The 24116-nt window shown below is 49.0% G+C and overlaps 1 protein-coding gene across 1 annotated transcript in view; it reads left to right on the forward strand.

Moving 5' to 3' along the window:
- CORO2B (coronin 2B) overlaps window positions 1-21584 on the forward strand; it is a 130779-nt gene extending 109195 nt beyond the window's left edge. Inside the window, exons 4-12 of the mRNA XM_037502796.2 lie at window positions 4336-4485; window positions 5095-5259; window positions 7125-7241; window positions 7375-7479; window positions 8206-8302; window positions 11189-11301; window positions 11624-11714; window positions 11874-12013; window positions 16413-21584. Of these exons, the coding sequence (XP_037358693.2) occupies window positions 4336-4485; window positions 5095-5259; window positions 7125-7241; window positions 7375-7479; window positions 8206-8302; window positions 11189-11301; window positions 11624-11714; window positions 11874-12013; window positions 16413-16544 (1110 nt within the window). The 3' untranslated portion in view covers window positions 16545-21584. The remainder of the gene's footprint in view (window positions 1-4335; window positions 4486-5094; window positions 5260-7124; window positions 7242-7374; window positions 7480-8205; window positions 8303-11188; window positions 11302-11623; window positions 11715-11873; window positions 12014-16412) is intronic.
- Window positions 21585-24116: the final 2532 nt, after the last annotated feature.

Below are 24116 nucleotides of genomic sequence, written 5' to 3' on the forward strand. Positions count from 1 at the left end.
ACAGCCAATAAGGTCAATGGCTGGATCTGAACAACTTGTCAGATTAAAAAGCGCCCCCATTGTTAGCCAGCGGCTCCCTCCCACGGGCAGAGGGACACTGGTTTTGCACAACCAAGTGTCAACAGCGCTTATGCCGTCCTTGCTGTCACGGTCCTTGCAGTCACAGGGAGAGGCTGAGCGTATTCTGTCGGATTGAATGCAACCGAGTGAAGCAGGGCTCTGACCCGAGGACCTAAACGGGGGCAGTCCCAGGCACCGCTGGTTGCTGGAGAGAGACTTTTGCCACTTTCCCCCACCCCTTCCTTCCAGAAATCCGGTTTGGCAGACCTCTGGGTTTCCTGTTGGATTTGAGTGACCTCCCAGAGCAACCTCTGGGCAGATCCACAGTGCTCCTCCCACGCCCATCCACTCTTTGTTTTCAACAAATCCCTGGAATACTTAGGGCCTGGAATGCCTTTTCCAGCTACTTAGGTCCACTGTGAAGGGAGCGCCTCTGAGCTGCCACAGCATGTGGTGTGTAGGGGTGGATACAGCAGAGATGTCTTTCTCCCAGGGATGTCAAAGCAGAGAACTTTGGAAGATTGTAGAAGACTGACTAATGTGGTTTTAATGTGCAAATGAGAAAACCTGGGATCCGAGAAGGAAGTAAGGAAAAGGCAAGGTGTCTCTCTCTCCTCTGGGGGACATTTTCCATCAGGGTCTCCAGGGCCCTGTCTGGGACCCTACATCTAAGGTATTAGTGAAACAGCTCCTTGGGTCCCCCCTGCTGCCTTTGGCTCCTCAGGATTTGCATTCAGGGGCACAGACACGACCTGCCCTCCCATGGCTTTGGCTTAGCTCCCAGATTCCTAGGCAGAGTGGTCACCCCAGCAAAGTAGCTCAACAGGCTACAGTTTCCAACTCCCACAGCCTCTGAGCCCAGTTGAGTTTAACCCACATGCCTCCACAAGGGCTGTCTTGGCCAAGGGCCAAGGATAACTGGCTTGTGCAAGGTCATCCACCTCGTAGGTGGGACCAGAGCCTGGGTAGGGTCTCACTCCACAGCTTCCTCCTGTCTCTATGTTAACACAGCCAGTCGTGTCACCAGGGACACCTCATTAGCTGGCTGCTGGGGAATTAGGCGGTAACAGGAGAGGTTTTTTCCTTATACTTGGCTCAAGCAGGACTTCTTTGGGTCTCAGGGAGTGACCAGATGACACAGACAGCCTCTGGCCACCTCTGCCACCTGCCCGCCTGCCCGCCTGCTCCACACCAGCCAGACTAACCTGCCTGCAGTTTCCCACCTGCTGTGCCCCAGCTCACATGCTTTGGTCATTTTCTGTCTCAACCTTTCCACATCGCCAACCTGCCTTTTCAAACATGGATCAACATCCTATTCTCTAACTCTGCTCCTCCCAGATCCATTCTTCATGTCCCCCATCCCTGGGATGGATTCAAAGCTCCCCAGCTCCATGCCCCCTAGGATTCCCTGCCTCACCACCCCAATATGTGCTGCTCAGGAGCTGGGGCACACGCAGTGACCATCCCTTTGGGTGCAAGGACCTGGCTCAGCAGAGGTATGCGGGGGATGAATGTGGCTCAACTTTCTGTTTAGAGCTTTCTTGGCACTGACTGTGCCTGTGTACTAGTGTCCACAGAAAGCATTCTGCACCTAACACCTCCACGCTGGCACACCATCTGCCCTTAAAGTCTCATCTCTTTGAGTCTGGAAGCTTCTAGAGCTTCCTCCTCAAATGCAAACAGGGGTGGCCCATAACATGGACAAAAGACATCCAGAATTTCTAAGAATAAAGAAACGTAAATCTGAACAACAGGGACGGGGCATTCTCTGCCTATTGGAGGGGCAAAAGCTCATTCTTAAACATATCGTTTTAGAAACACAGGTAAAGAAGTGCTGTCACACTCTGTTGGCGAAAACTAGGACAGTTTTCAGGGACAATTTTGCAGTCACTATTTAAAAAATAAAACTCTTCTAGGCCTCTGTTCCCAGGAACGCTCACACCATGCACATACTCGAGTTACAGGGCTGTCGGTCATGTATGAATTGTCCTGGTGAACAGTGGGCAGTGCCCAGCAGAGGCTGATGCCACTCCTCATGGCACAGTCATATCCGGATGCCCCTCTGGCCACTTGAAGAAATAAGGGAGACACATAGGTAGTGGTGCGGAAAGATACCCATCATCTGTGACAGGAGAAAAGCAAGTTGCAGAAGAATATGTATGTATAAGAGCATCTCTTTGGGTAAAAAAGAAAGTTGGGGGGTTCCAAGGGGAAGATAGTGGGTGGGGAGTAAGGGGTATGGTGTGTGTGAGAGTGGTGGGAAGTTTGGGGATGTGTGGGGAAAGGGGTGTGTGTGGTGGTGGGGAGTTTTGTGGTGTGGGGATATATGGGATGTGAGGAGTGGGAGAGAGATGGGGAGTTTGGGACTGTGGTATGAGTGTGCTGTGTGTGTGTGTGTGTGTGTGTGTTTGGTGGGGGTGTGGTATGTGTCTAATCCAAGCATTAGTCTCCTCTCTCGAAGGGTCACCTCCTCTCGTATATTTAGGGGGAAGAGGAATGAGTGTCTTATTGGCAATCACCGGGTCATTTATGCTGGTCCTCACTCCACCTCCCGCTTTCTAGATCAGGCCTCATTTCTGAATGTCCTTGAACAGGGTCTGTCGAGCAAAGCCCATGGGTCAGCCCCATGAGCCAGTCCCCTGTGTCCCTTCCCTCCCCAGCTCCCACCGCAATGCAGAAGGAGTAGCCAAAGGCCACTGGAATGAGGAGAGGAAAACATGGAGCTAACCCTGGTTAGCAGCTTTCCCAAGTCAATTTTTGAAACCGAAAATGGTGCACCAAAGGGCAACCCCAAATCCTTCATTAAACCTGCCTTTCCTGCCCCAAAGCCTCCTGTGTCTACATGTGCAGAGCTCAGTCTCTGAGGAAACAAATGTGTGGGAAATATTCTTTTTTTTTTTTTTTTTTTTTTTTTTTTCAGTTTGAGGGGAAAGGGTCAGAAAGGGAAGCTTGTCAAGGGAATTCCCTTAGGGGCACCCCACTCCCAGCCTTGCTCCCCTGTCCTTGGAACTCCCTTTAGCTTTTTATGACATGCTTCCCAATTTATTCATGACCTTCAGAACTATAACGGGGTGACTATATTCTATTCTGGTCGGCCATATTAAATTGTTCCCTAATGTCGATCACTTCTGTGATGTTTCTCTGTTTTTCTATGTTGCAACAAATGTCTTCATGCATGAAGATTTTTGCTTATTTTAGATTTTAAGAGTGAAATTGCCAGATCAAGAATATAATGTCTTATAATGTCTTTATGGTTCCTATTAAAGATTGACAAATTGCTTCCAAAAGACTTACTCTGGTTAATAATACTGCCAACACCAATTGAATCTACAAGTTCCTGGAGAATCTTGCTGAAACTGGCTTTTTTTTTCCACTTGGCTATTTTGGAAGAGTACAAATGGTATCTCAGAGCTGTTTTTCCTGTTTTTCTCCGTCCTAGCAAGGGTGGAGGCCAGATTTTCAAAAAGGTTTGTTTTAAAGGTGTCCTGAGTTGTCACATGTTCTCTTTCCTGCCCACCCTGGTAGGGCAGAATAAATAGCACTGAGGATGAAAATAACAACTGTGACATGAACTCTAACTTCTTAGTTCTTTAGAGCACTTGACAGTTTATAGGCTTTCACAGCCAGTTCCTTCTTTTATTCTACTCAAAGCCTGCAGGGAAAGAGAAAGCTTCTCTCTGGGGCCACACGGTCTGCTCTCTGACCGTGGCCTCTCCCGGCTTCTTCAGCAGCATCCACAAGACTCAAATAGCAGCTGCATCCAAGCTCTGCCCGTCCTTTCTGCTCAGAAGCCAACATCTAACCCGCTTGCCCTTAGCTCGTTTCCCAGGAGGGACTCTGGGCCTCCCAGATGGGTTTCCCTCTGCTCAGGTGTCCTATTTGGGTGACAGCCAGGGCGGGGCCCAAGGCCATGCAGTGCAAACAGCGGAAACAGCGGAGCTGGGGCTGCAGGCGATCTGTCCGTGGGCGTGGAGAGGGAAGCTGTGGTAGACTTCCCACTGAGCAAGTGCTGAGGGGTCCGTGGGACTGGCTGGACCGTAACACTGGCGCTAAGATGGCAGTCATAATCGCCCAGGGCTGCACAGACTTGTGGTCCCAAAGGCAAAGAGGAGGTGGTCTCTTTTCTCTCTAAACACAGCCTGGAACCTCCCCCGGCCTCCGCCTTGATCCAGAGGGTCCTCGCTGGGAAGATCACGTAAGCCTAGTGTCCCTGAGAGAGGGCCACTGGGCTTCTCCTGGCCTGGGACCATGCTCAGGCCCTTGTGCCCTCTGCAGGTGCGGATCTGGGAGATCCCCGAGGGGGGGCTGAAGCGGAACATGACAGAGGCGCTCCTGGAGCTGCATGGGCACAGCCGGCGCGTGGGGCTGGTTGAATGGCACCCCACCACCAACAACATCCTGTTCAGCGCCGGTTACGACTACAAGGTGGGCAGCTGGGTGGGGAGCTGTGGCCAGAGCTGACTGGGGCGAGGAGTGGGGATTGGAAGGAGCGAGGACATCTCAGGGCACTCCAAGGAAGCACTGTCACTGCCCTATGCACATACCCCAATATTGTCATGTTGGTGGATTCATTCACTCATTCTCTCATGACACGTGACTGAGTGTCTCCTGTGCAACCCATCATTCCTAGGGTCCAGAGAGACTGGAGGCATCTTTATTGTCTCCTCTGGCGCTGATGGACTAGAAAACTGCCCACTCCCTGCCCACACTCTCTGCCTGTTTTTTTTATCCTTAAAATGCTGCTACCCTTTTAGGAAGAAAGGGCAACCAAAACTGCAGGGGGAAGAGAATGAACCCCAGCCCCTCACACCAGGCCTGCCCTCAAAAAGTGTGCCAGCCTCAGAAACTGGCAAGGAACACTTATCCGTGCTCATAAAGGGAACTGGGCCCAGGCTGGGTTATGATCTCCTGGGGATAGTCACAGATTTGTGGGCGGGGACATGTCAGCCTTTGATATAGATGTCCGGGGACAGGGTAGACTCTCGTGATGACCGCGCAGGCTGACCCACCTCCCTCCGTGTGTCTGCTTCACAGGTCCTCATCTGGAACCTGGACGTGGGTGAGCCAGTGAAGATGATCGACTGCCACTCAGATGTGATCCTCTGCATGTCTTTCAACACCGACGGCAGCCTGCTCACCACCACGTGCAAGGACAAGAAGCTGCGCGTGATCGAGCCCCGCTCTGGCCGCGTGCTCCAGGTCACGCCCACACTTTTTCAAGGGGAAGGGAAGGTATTGGTGCCTGGGGCTCAACTTTGAGCCAGGCACCTGACCTGCACCCTCCTTGGCCCACAGGACTCCTGGCTTGTTCCAGCTGGGGACCTCAGTACCCTTTCTTGCCTCACTACTCCCGCTCCCCAAATGGGATTTGTATAACATGCTCGGGGCTGAATGGTGACGTGCTTCCGTGCCTGAAATTGCTGGGTGTTGCCAACCCCTCTCATGGGCACAGGCGAAGGGGACATTGGGATTCTCGGCCCAGCCACTCATGTGAGATGAGCCTGGAGTAAATGACTCAGGGTGCCTGCCCAAGGGATGTCTCAAGAGTGGGGGTTGATGTGAACTTAGCTCCAGCTTTGGGCTTTGAGTCCCCTGGGTTTTTATTATAAGGAAAGAACGAGATGCCACTTGGGAGTAAGAAATCAATATTTCTTGAGCATCAACTGTGTACCAGTCACAGGTGGAATGGAAAATTTGCATAAACTTTGAGGTTTTTCTCTCTCCACAAGAAAGGACTATGCCTGACCTGGTTGTGTTTCACCTGGAAGAGTCCAATATTGCAAGACCAGGTGGTGATCTACTACCACTGTGCCTGCAGATACTAATCATCGCAGTGATTCACATCTGCAGGGTTGAATTCCTCAGAGCTCGCTGCCAAGGCCTCCGTGAGGTTCCCCAGTTAGTGCTCATGACAGCCTCTGAGGTGGGCCTGTCACACTCTTCCCATGTCACACATGGGAACACTGAGCCTTGGAGAGGATTAGAGACTTGAATCTCAGTTACATGAGGAGTTAGAGTTCAAACCTAGGCAGCTGGACCCGTGCAGAGCAGCAAAAATGTGAGAGAGTGGAGCACACAACCTCCACCCCACAGCTGTGGACACCAACCAGGCAGGCAGAGGGGCTCTTCAGGTTTGGCACAACTTGGAGCTAAAATCCAGAGCTAGTGACATCAACCCGGGTCTCTGTGGCAGCCTCTGTTTTCTATATGATGCTGACTTATCCTAGCAAAGGAGGAAGAAAAGAGCCGAGAGGCAGGAGAGGAGGCCCAGAACAGCCCAGGTAGGAGCTGCAGGGGAGCAAGTCCTCCAGGGGTGAACTAGCATAAGTCCCCTGGCCCCCTGAGCTCAGGGTTCTTGTCCTCAGAGATTCCTTCCAGTAGGTGCTGTTATGAAGGTTAAAGAGACACCCTGCTCTGAGCACCTGCAGGGTGCAGGCCATGAGGCTTGGTTAGCATTAGATTTCCTTGGTTAGCATTAGATTTCCTTCCCTGCTCACCCACGCTGCCACTCTGGACATGGGTGAGGGGCCGGGGTTCCTGGTGCCGGCCTCCACAGCACCTGCATTAGTTTCCTAGTGCAGTGGCTGCTGTAACAAATTATCGGAAACAGGTAGCTTACAATAGAAACTGATGCTCTCACAATTCTCGAAACCAGGAGTTGGAAGTCAAGGGATTGACAGGCCATGCTTCCTCTGGAGGCTCTGGAAGAACCCTTCCTCACCTTTTCCTGCTTCCAGTGACTACCTGTTGCCTTGCCTTGTGACCCCATCACTTACTCAGTCCCTATGAGTCAAATTCCCTTCTCCTCTGCCTGTCTGCAGAATCTCCCTTTGCTTATGTCCTATAAGGGCATGCATGGTGACATTTAGGGCCCACTTGGATAATCCAAGGGAAACTCCTCATCTCAACATCTTTGATTTAAACTTACATCTGCAAAAAACCCCTTCCAAATCGGGAGAGACATTTTCAGTTTCCAAGGATTAAAACATGGAACTATCTTTGGGAGCCACCACTTAGCCCAGTGACTGGAGGTCTTGGCTCACCAGCTCGCTCTGTCCCTGCAGGAGGCCAACTGCAAAAACCACAGAGTGAATCGGGTGGTGTTCCTGGGGAACATGAAGCGACTTCTCACGACAGGGGTCTCCAGGTGGAACACGAGACAGATCGCCCTTTGGGACCAGGTCAGCCGGGGGAGGCCGGGAGTTGACATAATAGGATCATAGTGGGGAGGGGGAGTACTTAGCTGGGGTTTGGGCAGCCAAAGATCCATCCTACCTGGATAGAGGCTGACACTGGCCTGCTCCCGGTCTTCAGGAGGACCTATCCATGCCAATGATCGAGGAGGAAATTGATGGACTGTCCGGTCTCCTATTCCCCTTCTACGATGCTGATACCCACATGCTCTACCTGGCTGGAAAGGTAGTAGAAGGTGGGGGAGGGACTGGGGAGACCCCTGCCTTCTTTATGCCCCTGATCCTGCCCCATCCCCTAAGAAGAACCAGCCTAAACTCTCTATCTCTCCTTCCTTTGACCCAATCTGGTTTTCATGTTCTCTCATCAAAACCTACCTCAAGGGCAAGGGCCTTCCTGGTCACCTAGGGGTTAATTCTCAGCCCTATCACTGCTACAGCCTGAGTTCGATCCCTGGCCAGGGAGGCAAATCCACATATGGTGCAGCAGACCTCTCCTCTATCGACCACTGCTCCCCTCAGCAGTGTATTTTGGTAAATCCACCTGTGCTGCTCCCCACTTTGTCTCTGGTGAATCCTCTCACCCCTCGCACCTCTGGCCTATACCCCAGTTCTTCTACAAAAAAACCCCACAAAACAAACAAACAAAAAACCTACATCAAGTCTGACATTCTTACTAAGGTGTCAATGACTGAGATTGACTTAAGAATAGGATTTATATTGAAATAAAGATCAAAGCCTGAAGGTAGAGATCTTTGGCAAATATGGTTTTGTCAGAAAGGCAATTTATAGACACACACATATCGCCACCACCACTATGACTATCACCAAGTCTTGAGGCCAGGTTTCCTTGGTCATTTGACCACATCTGAGGTACAGCAGACACATTTCTCAGCAAGACCCTGGGACCAAGGCCTGTTCAGCCACCCTCATTTCCTTCTCTCCTTGCCCCCAGGGAGATGGAAACATCCGGTACTATGAGATCAGCACTGAGAAGCCCTACCTGAGTTACCTCATGGAGTTCCGCTCCCCAGCCCCCCAAAAAGGCCTAGGTAAGAGGTACTGTGGCTGCATAGCTGTTATGCTTACAAGAGACTGGACATTTGGCTTATGGGTCACATCCTTCCCACATTCCCACTACTGTTTTAAGTGAAAAACCAGACTCAGAAGGCCACAGCTCATGGGCACATTAGAGTAGAACCTACAGATGCTGCCCCTGTGAAGTGCCCAGGAGCTGTGCTATCCTTGCCAGAGAAGACAGGAGGAAGTTCCGTGGGGCACCCAACACTGCCTCCTCAGGCTCCCTGGTCCTCAGGCAAATCCTAGGGAAGGCCCAGGATGGACAGGCTATAGTGAGGGTAAGGTGAAATGGTCTTCATCCCTCATATTCTCCCACCACTGAAGTCTTACTGCAACATTCCCATTTCTGTGAACTAAACCTGGCAGTGGGAACAATTCAGTAGTTCCCCATTTGGGATCCAAATCACCCAGTGGAAGACATCTTCTTGGGGGTTTTCTTTCTGTCTCTCCTTGGAGTTCGAGTCTGACTTGCTCCAACTGGGGGTCTGGTACTATGGACAGGAAGCTAGGGCCAGCTGCTGGGGCAGCAGTTCTGGGAGGTTCTGAGAAGCCACCTCAGTGACAAAAGGCAAAATGGAGATCCAGAGATCTACCTGAGCTCCTAATGACAATCCCAAAGACTTTACCCTTCCTCAATTCTCTGTCATTTTCACCTCCATCACTGTCACCTCTTTATCAAATAGTAAAAAAAAAAAAAAAAAAAGTAAGAAGTAGCCTGTACTTCAGAGTCAAACCTAGTTTACTTCTTGCTCAACTATGTACTTAAACCCCTCTGAGTCTCAGTTTTCTAATCTGCAAAATGGGGATAATCAAACCTACCTGGTAAGGCCATTGTAAAGTTTAAAGATCATATGTGCTATAGCACTTGGCTCCTCCTGCTCCTTCACATAGTCATTCAACAAACACTTATTGGGTTCCAGCTATGTGCCAAACCCTGGACTCAGTAGAAAATAATACAAAACACAGTCTTACTCTTCTGGGGCTTACATTCCACTGGGGGGAGACAGACAATAAACAAAGTAAGGAAAATATCAGATGGTAGCAAGTCGTAGGCAGAAGAATAAGTAGGGTAATAGAACAGAGAGTGACTGGGGCTATTTTAGATCAGGTAGTCACGGAAGGTGACATTTTAAGCTGAGATTTGAAATTTGGGAAGGGAAAAATGCAGTGCTAACAGGAGGAATAGCCAGTGCAAAATCCTGTGGCAAGAATGAGTCTGGCATGTTCTCAGGAGAGAATGGAGGTCGATGTGACTAAGCACAGATTAGACTCTGTAACATAGCGGGAGATGGAATGAGTGTTAGGAAATGAAGTTGGAGAGATGGGTGTCCCCTGAGACACAAAGTATTGTTTAGGGTTCTCCAGGGAAACAGAAACAAATATATAAATTTTTATATAAGTATGGAATTTGTAAAGAATTGGATCGTGTGATTATGGAGGCTGAGAGACCCCACAATCTGCCATCTATAAGCTCCAGGTCCATGAAAGTCAGTGGTTATCATTTAGTTCAAGTCTTGAAGATCTGAGAAGCAGGGGAGCTGGTGGTATAAATCCCAGTCCCAGGATAGAAGATGAGCTGTCCCAGCTCAATCAGTGAAACAGGAAAAACAAGGGCAAGTTCCTCCCTCCTATTGTTCCTCTCAGACCTTCAGATGATTGGATCACGCCCCACTGCGGAGACAGTCTGCTAACAGAACACTGGCACGTGAAACTGACCATCGGTAGGGAAAGGAGTTTGGGGCTTATTGGAACGTCATTGGAAGGTTTTCTATTTCTTGGGTGGGTGGGAGATGGGACAACATAATGTGAGCTGAAATGTTATTTTTATATTGTTCTGACTTCTATGGGAAGAATGGATGGAAGGGCGGGAGGGGAGCAGAGAGGCCAGTTAGGAGGCCACTGTGGACTTGTAGGCAGGGAGTGATAGAGAGAGACATGGCATGAAGATAGGGAGAAGAGGATGAATTTAGATGTGTAGAAAGTAGAATCAGCGTGACTGCAGGAGAGGGAGGAACCAAAGACCTTTTCTCCTCATCCTTCTTACCTGAGGCCACTCTGGGGCATTCACCAGAAGTCAGGCAATCACCCCCACAGGCAACATAGATTCTAAATGGCAGAACCAGAATTCAAAACCAGGTCTGCTGGCTCCAAATCCCACTTGGGTACCACTGTTCTACTTCCCTCCTGCTCCTGGAATTCTTGTATCTAGAAGAGCAACCTCCAAGTTAGAGGAGCGGAAAGGTAGAATCTGAATTCATATTCACATCACAAAGTAAGAAGCTCATGTGATATTTGCTCATTGCCATGCTGGACAGTTAATCATCTTCTCACTGAAGCCCCCATCAAACCATTGCATGAGGGGCTGGTACTGTCGAGACACATGACAACAGCAATCCCAGGCTGTGTTTAAACATGGGGTGCCTGGGGAAAGATGTCTCCCTCCTCTCTCTATAAGGATGGGAGCACAGAGGCTTAGGATGGCCAGTTCCTTTCAGAAGATGACAGGCTCTATAGCCTTGCCCTAGCCATATTCTGTGACCTTGAGCAAGCCACTTCCCCGCTGACCCTGAGGAGTCTCATCAATCAGATTCAAGTTTTTCTACAGGTCTTTCTAGTTCTAACAGGCCCTAATCCTAAAGTGGATCCCTTGGTGAGACAGGTCTGGTTCAAGGGGTTTATCTGGGAAGTTGCCACTCAGAGATAGAGATGGAATCCAGAAGCTCGCCCACTGCCCTCACACGGGTCATTGCCGCCAAGCCTAAGTGTCCAGGGATATTCCTGGCCGAGAACACCAGGGAGGAGGGGCGCCAAGGCTGGGAGTCCCTGGGACCCTATGGAACCATCTATGCCGTCCACAGGGGTCATGCCCAAGCATGGACTGGATGTGTCGGCCTGCGAGGTATTCCGCTTCTACAAGCTGGTGACTCTCAAGGGCCTGATCGAGCCCATCTCCATGATTGTGCCCCGGCGGGTGAGTGGGGCTGGGCTGGATTCCCACGTTGCCCAGCATTGAATCCTAACTTGCTCATTACTGCCTGTAAGCCTGAGGAGCCCAGAAAAGGTCCTGCAAAACTGTGGTCTCCTGACCCAGTTTGGGGTGAGGGCGGGGACATTCTAAGGTGGGGGCAGTTTGACTTGCTAGCAAACGCTGGGTGGGAATTCCAAGTGGGAGACACTATGAATGCAGTATGGAGGCAGGAAAGCAGGGGATGGGGCTGGAGGTTGGCGAGGAGAAAACTCTACCGTCGAGCAGAGGGTTTCTCGGCAGCCCCCAAGTGTCTACTCTTCTGCAGTCGGATTCCTACCAGGAAGACATTTACCCCATGACGCCCGGCACGGAGCCAGCGCTGACCCCCGATGAATGGCTGGGAGGCATCAACCGAGGTACCAGGGGTGGGGGGGCTTCACAGAAGAGATCACAGCCCATTGCCCCACATCCCCTGTTAGAACCTGCCCTGACCCCCAGCCAGTGTCAAGCAGGTGTGAGTGAAAGACACTGTTGTCAAGTGAATCATTTGCATGAACTTTCCTTGCCTTCCATAGATCCCGTGCTCATGTCTTTGAAAGAAGGCTACAAGAAGTCCTCCAAAATGGTATTTAAGGCTCCCATCAGGGAAAAGAAGAGCGTTGTGGTCAATGGAATAGATTTATTAGAAAATGTGCCACCCAGGACAGAGAACGAGGTAAGAAATGTAACTTATTACCTCCACAGGCCCAGGAAGATCGAGACCTTTACATTTCAATTATGGGCTTTCGGCCTTTAAGTCAGCTCCATTCTGAGACATTTTTCTTTCTGTGACAAATACCATGCGTAGCCTGCCATTGGCTTCCATTGCCTCTGACCCCAATAAATAGAGGCTGGGATATGGAGGGGACATTGACGCCCCTCCCCCACACTCACAGTCACTAACCCACACAGTGAGTGTCTCCTCACGCTTCCATTCCAGAACGCCTCCATTTGGCATTGCAGGAGTTACAGAATCCCTCCTGACTGAGGGCCTTCGTGTGTCACCTCACTGCCTTCCTCCCCAATGTGGCGGCAGTGACAAGGTCTGACAATTTCCTGTTTTTGTGGAAGAGGCTGGGTGTCTGTGAAAGTACTCTTCGTGCCATATAGAAAAGGAGCAGCTGGGCCTCCCTGGTGGTGCAAGGGGTTAAGTCTCAGCACTATGAAGCTATCAGCAGCCACTGCAGCAGGAGTTTGATCCCTAGCCAGTGAGGTGACCCACATGGTGCAGTAGACCTCTTCTGTCTCGCCCGCTGCTCCCCTCAGCAGTTTATTTCAGTAGATCCACCTGTTCTGCTCCCCCTTCTGTCTCTAGTGAATCCTCTCACCCCTTGCACCTCTGGCCTATACCCCAATTCTTGTGTGCATAAATAAATAAAATAAATCTTTCAAAAAAAAAAAAGAAAGAAAGAAAGAAAAAGAAAGGAAGCAGCCCATACAGGGGTATCCATACCTGGACCTTGACCATACCCCCGAAGGCTTTTCCTCCAACCCTTGTCCCAGAGCCAGTACCAGCCAGCACAGCCTGGGTTCCAAGAATGCAAAGACTCTTTGCTTGACACAGCTGAGGTAGAGCTGGTTATGTGGACCTGCTGCATTTTTGTCCCAGCTCTGCCATTTCGTGGCTGTGACTGAGCAAGTTTTCTGATCTTCCTAAACCCATTCCCTCTTGGTACAATGGGGACATGAAATGGTGTGAACATTAAGGTGCTAATCCCTAAGGGTCCAGTATGTTCCCTGGGTCATTTCAAGTGCTCAGAGGGGCTAACTGTACTAGCTGTCTACGGCTATCTGACAAATTACCCCTATAGTTATTGTCTCAGAGTTTCTGTGGGTGTCTGTAGTTCAAAGTCTCTCATGAGGGTGTATAGTTAAACCATCAGCTGGGACTGCACCCAAAGGCTCAACTGCAGAAGAGTCTACTTCCAGGTTCATTCACATGGTTGCCAGCAATCACAGGTTGTTGACTGAAGGCCTCAGTCAGCTGCAGGCCTCCCTCAGGTCCTGCCATAGGGACCTCTTTACAGGCAGCTCACACGTGGCTTCCTTGGAGTGAGTGAGCAAGAGAGGGCATCCAAGATGGAAGCCAGTCACTGTGTTACCAAACTTTTGGGATGACATCTTATCACTTCTGTCATATTCTGTTCATTTGAGGCCAGCAGCTGATTCAGTCCAGTCCACCCTTGAGGTGAGGGGATAACATGGAGGCCATCTTAAAGTCTTCTTATTACACCAACTTACAGTTGTCACTATTACGCATAAAGATAAAACTATTCTTGACTTCTGGAACCTCATCAGTTAAAGGGAAAATGAACAGGCAAAAGAATAATTGCTATGTAATATGTTTATGTGCCTTTATAGAGGGATGTTCAGATTTCTGGGGCTGGGTGAAATCATGTAATAAATCGGATTTGCTTCAAAATAATCCCTTTCAAAATAAAAAAAAAAAATAATCCCTTTCAAAATAATCCCTAAGGAGGGGAGTGCAGGGATGTGGGGAGGAGTAGAGATGAGTCAAGAAGAGTCACATGCTATTTCATGATGTCGGGTGATAGGCACATGGAATGGTGTGGCTTGTTCTACTTTTTTTTTAAAGATTTATTTTTATTTATGCATGCATGCAAGAACTGGGGTGTAGGCCAAAGGTGCAGGGGTGAGAGGATTCACCAGAGACAGTGGGGAGCAGAACAGGCAGAGCTACTGAAATACACTGCTGAGGGGAGCAGTGGGCAAGACAGGAGAGCTCTGCTGCACCATGTGGGTTGTCTCCCTGGCTGGGGACTGAACTCGTGTTGCAATGGCTGGTGATAACTTGATAGCACTGAGACTTTAACCCTTGTGCCACCAGGGAGGCCCCTCTTTTCTACATTTGTATGTATTTGGCATTTAAAAAAAAATTATAAGTGCCCTGGAAAAGGTTGAGGTGCCTAAGTTGCTGTGATCACCCACGTGGGCCACAACAAGGTCCTGTAGTCAGTTCTAGTACCAGGTGTATAGAATGTCGGTGCTATAGGAATTAAATCTAGTAACCTTTAGCCATGAGAACCTGGAGGAAAATTTTAAAGGCTCTCTGAGAAGACAACAGACGACACAAATGCCACAGTCTCTCCACACAAAAGCCTGTGCACTTCCCTTGTTGGGAAGAAATTCTCTGAGAGCCTGCTGACTCAGGTTTACCCACAGTTTTGATCATCACAGCAGATTGGAGGCAACCAATTAGAAAATGAGACTGTAAGTCGTCTAAATGTGGAGCCGCAACTGGTGGTTTGACCTGGGGAAAGGGGAGAGTTGCATAGCTCTGTAACTTCACTGAAAACTGCTAACTGTACACTTCAAGTGAGTGAAATGTATAGTATGTGACAATAAAGCTGTTTTCAAAACTGACCAAAACTTACAAAAAGAAATTTTGAGAATGTGCGAGGCACGGGTATATGAAGAATTGTTTAGTATTGGGGCAAATAGTTTATTGTCCCTCTAAGCAAATGAAACCAGGACTGATTTGTTCATTAATTAAAAAAATAAAGTTAAGGGGCCTCCCTGGTGGCACAAGGGGTTGAGATATAGTACTATGGGGCTGTTGGCAGCCACTGCAGAAGAGTTTGATCCCCGGCCAGGGAGGTGACCCCCATGGCACTGCAGACCTCTCCTGGCTCACCCACTGCTCCCCTCAGCAGTGTATTTCAGTCAATCTGCCTGTTCTGTTCCCCACTCTGTCTCTGGTGAGTCCTCTCACCCGCTACACCTCTGTTCTACACCCCAGTTCTTGTATGCTTACGTAAATAAATCTTTTTTAAAAAATAATAAAATAAAGTTAAAAGAGGGAATCATAAAAATGATATGTTCATTCCATAAGCCATATCTTTTCATTTAAAACATAAAACATATATATTCATTCAACATATACTGGTACAGGATAAGGCCTTTCCTTTGAGGAGATCACCAATTGGAATCTGCTGTCTCTCTCACATAAATCACATTTCAACTCTTATTAACTCCACTTTCCAGTTTCCATTTCTTTAGGTGGAATAAGAACTTAGCCACAATTTTCAAAGTCCTACTATTTTAAAAGTTCTCCCACTTGTTATTATTATTTATTATTAATATTATTAATATTTAGTTACTGAGGTATAACTTACCTGTGATAAAATTCGTCCTTTGTAGTGGAGGTGCCATGCGTTTTGACAAACATGCAAAAGTCTTGATAGTCATGTAACTACTCTCACACAATCAAGATATAGAATATTCCCCAATCCTCTCTGGCCATATCTTCCACAGCTAATTCAGCAGCAATTGTTTTAACTTCACTTTTATCAAGATGTTCTGAAGCAGTCAGCTTAGTTTTAACAGAAGCAGCAATTCTCTTAGTGTTCATTTTCATCCCTTTATGTCATATTTAATTCAATTATGCAATTATAAGAACAAATGCAACTCACACCAGGAGGTTGGAGGGTGAACACAGCTGCTGGTTGGTAACATTTCAGTCAGTGTGTGAAGGTCCTTGAGGGTCTGGCGACTTTCTGGGGTTCAGTGTTTGGAGGTTACCTATGAGTCTGTTCTATGGAAGAAATGGAGAGACTGGTTAATGCGGAGAGCTGTCTAAGTGAAGGTTTGTCAAGATCTGTGTTTTGACCACATCCACCCAGGTGGATGAACCACACTGCCCAGTGCAAACTAAGGGCCCATGTCAGCAGGTAAAAAGTTGGATTCCATTTTATATATAACTTGAGCTTCCTTAAGAAGAGAAGAAAGCAACCCACTTTAGAAAGGTGTCCATCTGGAATGGTAAATGAAAGTATTAGGTCTGGACACCTATAGCTGGGGTATTTGAAAAGCGGCCTGTGTGGACTCCCTTCCTCCTCGGTGACCCCATATCACTGCCCCATCCAGGAGTGGAGTCTGTAGAAGGGAGAACTGTGGATGGGAGGCTGGGCTAGTTCCAGCAGTGGAAGGCCTGGAGGAAATGGGGGGGACTGCCCTGGGGAGGGCAGGGTCTGGGAACCTGGCACCCCTTCGTGAAGTCACTTTCTCCCCTGCTCTCTCCGGGCTGATCACGACTCTCTCTTCATCCACTCCAGCTCCTCCGAATGTTCTTCCGGCAGCAGGATGAGATTCGGCGGTTGAAAGAGGAGCTGGCCCAGAAGGACATCCGCATTCGGCAGCTCCAGCTGGAACTGAAAAACTTGCGCAACAGCCCCAAAAACTGTTAACTCCCAGGCTGGGCTGCTTTCTAAGGCCATCTCTCCGTTGTTTCTACTTGTTCCTTAACTTCCCTTTATCCAGTGACCCCAGAGACAGAGCCAGGACTGGAGCTGGGGAGCACCTGAGGACCCCACCTGTCTCCTCAAGAACTGGAAGCTGATCTTTGACCTCATGCTAGAAAAGCCCCAGCCTCTCCTGGAGGCCCGCCGCTGGCAGCACCTTTTCTTGCCACCCCAGGAGCCTTCCTTTCTGCTGGGCAAAGACCACGGACTCCCTGAGGGGTGCCCTCAATGGACCAGGGAGCAGAGGGGAAAGCCAAGATACCAGTAGACTTAGAACTTGAACTTTCCCCGGACAGAGAGGACTGTCAGGACATCGTAGCACTCCTAACTGGGACTCACAGAGTCCCTGAGGGACCACACTGTATGGGCTGACCCCAGGCTTCAGTTGGTCTCCCTCCCCTCTGCCCACCACCCTGACTTGCCCCGGGAGCCCTGGAAGCCTGACTTACCTGACCAGGGTTGCAAGCAGCCTAGCTCCTTTCTGTCTCTTGCCTAGCCCTTCTTGTCTTCAGGGAATTCAGAGAATTGCTCACTAAGGCCATAATGACCCCTTGCCTTCCCATGATTCTCTTTAAAGCTCTTGTATACCCTTTCCCATTTGCTTTGTGAGGCAGACAGGGTAGGGACTAGTGTTCCCATCTTATAAATGATGGAACTGTGGGATGCAGGGGAGTGACTTGCTAAGTCGGCCAGCAGGTCAACTCTGGCCCCGGGCCCAGGGCCTGGGGTGGCCAGACCCCGAGGCCAGGGCCCGCTCACTGTGTCAAGATGCCAATCCCATCCAGGGCTGTGGAGAAGAAAAGTTGAGGTCACTTCTGCTGTCTGCCCCACACCGGTAGTGCCAATGCCATGCTGCCCAGTGGAGGCCCCTCACACTCGGAGCCCTGCATCCTCCCAGTCCCCACCCTCTGCTCTTGCCTGGCAGGGGACTGACTCCAGCTGAGATGAGGCCTCTTCCTCTGGAGGCTGAGGAGGGTGGAGCTTGGCCCTGAGAAAGGCAGAGCAGGGGCTGCCTGCTTCCGGAGATGTGCATCTCTCCCACTGCTGTCTCCACACTCAGCCTTCCGCTTGTAGAATGGCCACACCCCTCACTCTAGTATCGCACTTTAAAGTTTACACGATCATTTAACCGTAGGAGCTCACCTGGGCCTCACACCCACCCCAGGAGGCCGGGATTATTCTCTCCATCTTGCAGGTGAGGAACTGCAGAGTGGCCCCAGGTCATGGGACTCTGGGGTGCCACATCTCATGTTGTCTTCTACAGCTTTTCTTTTCTCCCTCCTTTTCCCCCTTCATTTCCTATGACCACACGGGGTCCATAAACACTGTTCTTCCTAGAAAAGTCACAGCTTGGGGGTGAGGTCTGGCCTGGGGGTCAGGAAATGAGTGTCCCTTCTCCTCTCATTAGGTAGGATCTGCTAGATACATATATCACACCCGCTTTCCTGTGGCCACTCTACAGAACCTCAATCCACAGAGCCTGGGGCTCCCAAAGCCCTGGGCAGGGGAAGGACCCCCACTCCTGGAGCTTTTCCTCCAAGAACTTTCCACCCTCTTGGCCAGCTGAAGAGTGTCAACTCTCATCTCCCCATATTTCTTGAGCCTTTTTTTTTTTCTTCCCCACAGACCTTTGTGGTCTTCTGTGATTATTTATGCTGCCTCCCAAGAATAGAATTGAAATAAAATGTTTTCAACTTATCAAACGTGGGCATAGCCATCTCATTTAACCCGGGGTAAGTCCTGCTCTGGGGCACCGTGGAATCTTGATGATCATTTCCCCAGCCACAGCTGTTGTCTTTCTGTAACAACAAACCACACCTGTATCTACAGATAACATTTCATACTTTCATTCATGTATAGCGAGGATTCTGAGCCTCAGCTCTGTCAACACTTGGGGTCAGATAATTCTTTGCAGTGAGGGCTCTCCTGAGCATTAGAAGATGTTCAGCAGCATCCCCGGCCTGCACTAATCAGAGGCCATAGCAACTCCCACCCAGTTATGGCAACCAAAACCATCTCCAGATATTGCTCTATGTCCCCTGGGGTATCAAAATCAACCCTGGTTGAGAACCAATGTTCTGCAGTCATTCAGTAGGCATCTGCATGTACCCATCTGTGTTGGGGCCCGGGGGACACCATTTTATATTAGAATGATATTTCACAGTTCACAAAGCATTACTTCATATACTTGATTTTTTAGTCTTCACAGCAGCTCTAGGTGGTATATTCTAATATTCTTCCCATTTCCAAGAACTGGCAGGTCCAGTTCAGGGAGCTGCATGCACCAGGTCCCTCTGCTGCCGTGGCGGGGCACACACAGGAGGACATGAATCTTTAGAGGCAGGAGCAAGGGGAGGTGCATGCTCCTGGTCCTGAGCCGGACTTGACGCAGGAAGTCAGTTCTGGGAGGAGGGCTGGGGCCCAGCAGGAGACAGGTCGCTGGGGCCCCCTCACTCTCCACCAAGTCAGGGTTGTCAGGGAGCAGAGTAGTAAGGCTGTGCAGTGGACAGATACGTAGTGGTGGGATGCCGAGCCCGTCCCCATGGCCATCCTCCCCACCTTGTGCTCCCTTCTTTTCTCCAGGTGAGCCCATCTTGGGCTAAACTTCAGTTCCTGTTCTTGTAAGTGAAGGCCCTCTTGGCATGCCTCAAACTCTTGTCCTGTCCTCCAACACTTAGTTGGATTTTCAACTCCTTTCCTGTCCCCCAGCACCCACTTGGTTTTCTACCACTCACTCAATAGCTGATCTACTCAGTATCAGGTGCTGGAAACACAGAGGTAGGAAAGAGCCAGGCCTGCCCTTGAGGGGACCCAGCCAATAGCCAATCTATGGTCATCTCATCGCCCAATGGAATGCAAAACCCCGGAGGCTGGAATGAACTTCACCCTCTGCCAGCTTCATTTTGGGCATTTGCTGACTCCTGTTAGCCTCCTGAGAGCCCAAGATGGGCTTGGGCATTTTTAGACTCTCTCCTGGCTCTGGGCAAACCTCCCAGACTGTCAATGGACTGTGCAGATCGTGGCTGCTCTTCACTGTGGGAAATGACTTCATCTTGAAAACACCCCCACCCCAAGGCCTCCACTGCTCAGCCTTCCTGCTGGGAGGGGCTGCTGGAGCAGGAGCAGACTCAGCCTCCACCACAGGAAACATTGCCTGGCCCCTCTCCTCCCGGGATCAGCCTGCCCAGGCACCACAAGGCGTGGGGTGGAGAGAGGAAGAGGCCCCTGTCTGGGATGTTGGCAGATGCTCCTTGTTGTCTTTGCATGTCTGTTTCTGTTTGGGAAACAGTCTACAACCTGTCTTTCCTTGGAGTTTTCATTCTGTGATATAACGAATGGGTGAGCCTTGCTTAGAGCAAAAAGGTAAGCTTCTACAGGTTGGGCAGGGGAGTTCCAGGATCTCCTACTGGAGCCCTCCCTCGTCCTGGCCTGTCACACTGCCTGGAATTCTCTGAGCCCAGAGTTCCATTGGGTCAAACATTGTTCTTGCCAAAGTCCTTTCCTACACAGATGCCCCTGGAGTGTGGGTGATAATGTGAGCAGAGTCAACTGAGTGAAGGGAAAATATGAGGATAATGAAAAAGGGTGGATCCCTGGGGGAGGAAATAGGTCAGGACACTGTGGACAGAGGTCTAGGATTTCAAGATCACAGAGATTAAGGCAAGATTCAAAGACCTGGGAGAGTTTGCTAGAAGCTTGAATCCAGCCAGCAGGGGGCAGATTATGGCCTTCAAACAAACCCATTTTTCTTAAACTGGGTCCCTTTTGCCACCTCCTACCCCACCTCAGAGTTGATGACCTGGCCATAGGCACCAGGATTTATGGCAACACAGGCCCCCAGAATAGGCTGGATCAGAAATATCCCAAGTACAGGAGAGGTGAGATTCAAAAGGGGGAAAGGGGTGGGAGCAGGATATCTCTGTCCCCCTCTGCCCCAGGAAAGATGTCCAAGCAGGCAACAGAGGAGGGCGTTCACCTCCCTTCTCCTGAGGCCGCCTGCCCTGATGAGCTGAGAGATGAGATCTGGATGCCCAGCCCAGCCCAGTCCCTGACCTGCTCTGACCTTCAGCGGCTTCTCCACAGGGACAATGACAGGGAGGGAGGGGTCTGGGGTGTCAGCCATTGGGTGAGCTGAGGAGGGCCAAAAGGAAGAGCCAGGAACCTAAGGGGGAGAGAAGAAATGCAGGGGAGAGAGGAGTAGGGGACCAGGCCTGACTTTGAGGTCAGACACTGAACCTTTGCCCAGGGAGACTGGACTCCACACTGGGTGACAAGGAGCCAAGGAAGGGGTAGCTGGGATGAATACCCCCCTCTGCTGCTGCAGGGGAAAGGGTTAAGGGACAGTGGTGAAGCAGGGGGCCAGGGTTGATAGACCAGTGGTCCACAGGGGGACGGTGGGGGGACAGACAGAGGTCAGGGAAGACTTCCGAATGGACTTCTTAAGCAGGGGGGAGGCAGGAGAGATGGGATGGTTGGGAAAGGGAGAGGGACATGTTATTAAGACCCCCCCGGAATGGAGCCAGAGCTGGGATTTGTTGAGCTTAGAAAATGAATTGGGTTTTTTATTACTGAAAGACCTGGCTGTCCCTGGCGGCTGCTTGGCACTGTCATGGGCAAGACCCCCGGCTCCCTCTAGGGTTTCCCCTAACTCACCTCATAACAGTTTGTCAGGATGACTGAAATTTACAATTTGTCCCTCCTTAAAGTACATCATATGTGAAGATAATGAAAATACATATAAGTTATTTCTCTTTCTCTCCTTTCCTGCTGGGAGATTTGAGACAGTTTTCGTTCAAAAACTATTCTATCAAATATTTATCAAGTGCCTTTTCTGCATCAAGTATTATCCTAAGTACTGGGATTAAAGAAATGAACAAGATGTGATTCTTGCTCCCAAAGAGGCTCCATTTTACTTATAATTAAAATTCATACATAAACTGGACAGAAAAATATGGCTCAAAGTACTGATTAACAGTGACTATCAGGGTGATGGGATAAGAGATTCATTCTATCTTTTGAAATATCTTCATTTTCCCACAATAAACCTTTTTTTTTTTTTTTAAATAAGAGAGCAAGGTGTTTTTTTTTTTCTTCTATTTTAAAGATATTTTTAAATACACTGCAAACTTGGGGTTTGCCACCAACTGTTTCGTTGGCATGAAACCTCAGACTTGCTTTGCTCCATTGGCCAGGTTTGGGAATGGGAATCTTTCCTCCCATGACACCTCTACCCCTCTGGGCCAAAAGAGATTACTCCAGTGGGTAGTGGGGTAGGGTAAGCAGCAGATTCTGGTCTGTCCAGGTATCACTTCTGCTGGACAAAATAGTCAGGGGCCTGACAAGACCCCCCAGCTCCCACTAGGGAAATGCAAGGCTCACATGAGCCCCTGAACAAGCAAAGCTGGCAACAGACACTGGCTCACCGGCTGCCGCTCAAACTTTCTGGGTCCTGTCGATGTGGACCTGACCCTTGATCCCACTAGGTCTGGCCCCACCCTCTGACCTCCCCCACTCACCCCACTTGGTCCCAATCTTTAATCCTGCACATAGGGAGGAGGCTACACTGATTCTCCCTATCCTCTTCCCAACCTAATTGTTGTGGCATGAACATAACAACCTGCTTCCTCTGGCAACTCAGAAGTCTAGACTTTCAAGGCTACTTCTCATCTCAGTCATAAATTTTTGAAATCTGTTTGGAAACTTCAATCTGAGTGCTGAATATTTGTTTATATGTTCCTGCTATCAGAATCCAGATTTCTGCTTGGGCAATTATATGGGGGAGAATCAGTGTAGGTGGGAGGTACAGGAGTGAAAGAATTCATAAGAGAACAGAAAAGGGGGATTTATTGAAATACAGAAAAGCAATAGGAGACATAGGAGTTCTGTTGTGCCCAGAGGTCCCAAGGCTATATATTTGTATTCCAGGCATCATTGGTTAGGGTGACTAGTCTTTGTTCTGTGGAGCTACCATATTACCCAGCAATTCCACTCCTAGGGATCTATCTAAAGGACACAAAAACATTGATTCAAAAGACCACCTGTTACCCCTATGTTTATTGCAGCACTATTTACAATCGGTAAAACCAGGAAACAACCCAAATGCCCCAAAATAGATGACTGGATCAAGAAGATGTGTTATATATACATGATGGAATATTATTCAGCAATCAAAAAAGATAAACTCATGCCATTCACAGCAATGTGGATGGAACTAGAAGGAATGATGCTCAGTGAAATAAGCCAGAAGGAAAAAGAAAAATATCGATGGTTTCACTTATAGCAGGAATATAGGGGAACCAAATAAGACATCAGTGTAAAAAAAAAATAACAGTACAAAACACAACAAAACAAAAATGGACAATTATAAATCAGAGACAACCTGCAGGGGAGGAGGGAGAGGAGGGAGGAGGGAGGAGCACAGGGGACTGTGGTGATGGTGCACGGGTGCCTTGGTGAAGGAAACTCTCTGGGGACTACACCTGAGGGGGTTGGGGGGAAGCAAATATTATTTAAAAATGAACAATGATGTAAAAAAAATTAATATATTAAAAAAATGATCATCAGCTTAATGTCCAGGTTCCCATGGCAGTCCCACCTACTCCCTTTATCCATTCAAGTCTCCCAAACTTGCAGGCTGGGCAAGGAATGGGGGGCTTAGTTTTTAAATTTAGTAATGATACCCCATAGCAATGAATAGCTTTGGTTGGGGTGGGGAGAAGGCACATCAGGAATACAAGATCTACAATCATTTTTATTTCCCAAATTCACACCCTCTCACTGTGTTTTCAAGGCATGTGCACACACACACATACACATACACACATACACACACACAACTAGATCATTGCAATAGCCTGACAGAATAAGATCATATAGAATGGGAGAAATTCAATTAATGATACAGAACTGGAGTACAGGGCTCTTTCACTGATTTTTAATTAATGTCTGCTGGACAATGACATTACATTAGGTACCAATGATAATAAACCAATTAAGATACACCTACAAGTTGCTGGTATTGGATTTATTGAGGATGTATATCAGAGCCATATAGAGAAGCAATCAAAAACCAAGACAGAGGGAGAACTCATGCTAATGGGTAATTTGAGTTCTCCTTCTATTTATTGAACTATAATTGACATAACATTGTAAGTTTAAGGTGTGCAAGGTGTTGATTTAATACATTTATTTATTGCACCATGAGTTGCAAGGTGCTCATTGTTAGCTAACACCTCTCTCGGGTCACATAATTATCATTTCCATTTTGTGGTGGGAAGATTTTGGCTCTAGTGTCAGCAATTTTGAAAGAATGAAGTATGGTTGACTATAATCGCTGTGCTGTGCCTTAGATCCCCAGAACATATTCATCCACTCGGTATGTTTGTCCCCTGTTAAAAAAAAAACAACAAAATTTGTCCGAATAAAATTTAGAGACCATTTGGTTTCAGCAAACAATTCGCGAACCTGGCAGCACCAGCCAGCAAGTAGAGAGGCCCTGCAAAGTGTCCTACAAAGCGG

Source organism: Talpa occidentalis, unplaced genomic scaffold (assembly GCF_014898055.3).
Source record: "Talpa occidentalis isolate TD23 unplaced genomic scaffold, MPIMG_talOcc4v2.1 talOcc4.11, whole genome shotgun sequence".
NCBI classification, from domain to species: domain Eukaryota; kingdom Metazoa; phylum Chordata; class Mammalia; order Eulipotyphla; family Talpidae; genus Talpa; species Talpa occidentalis.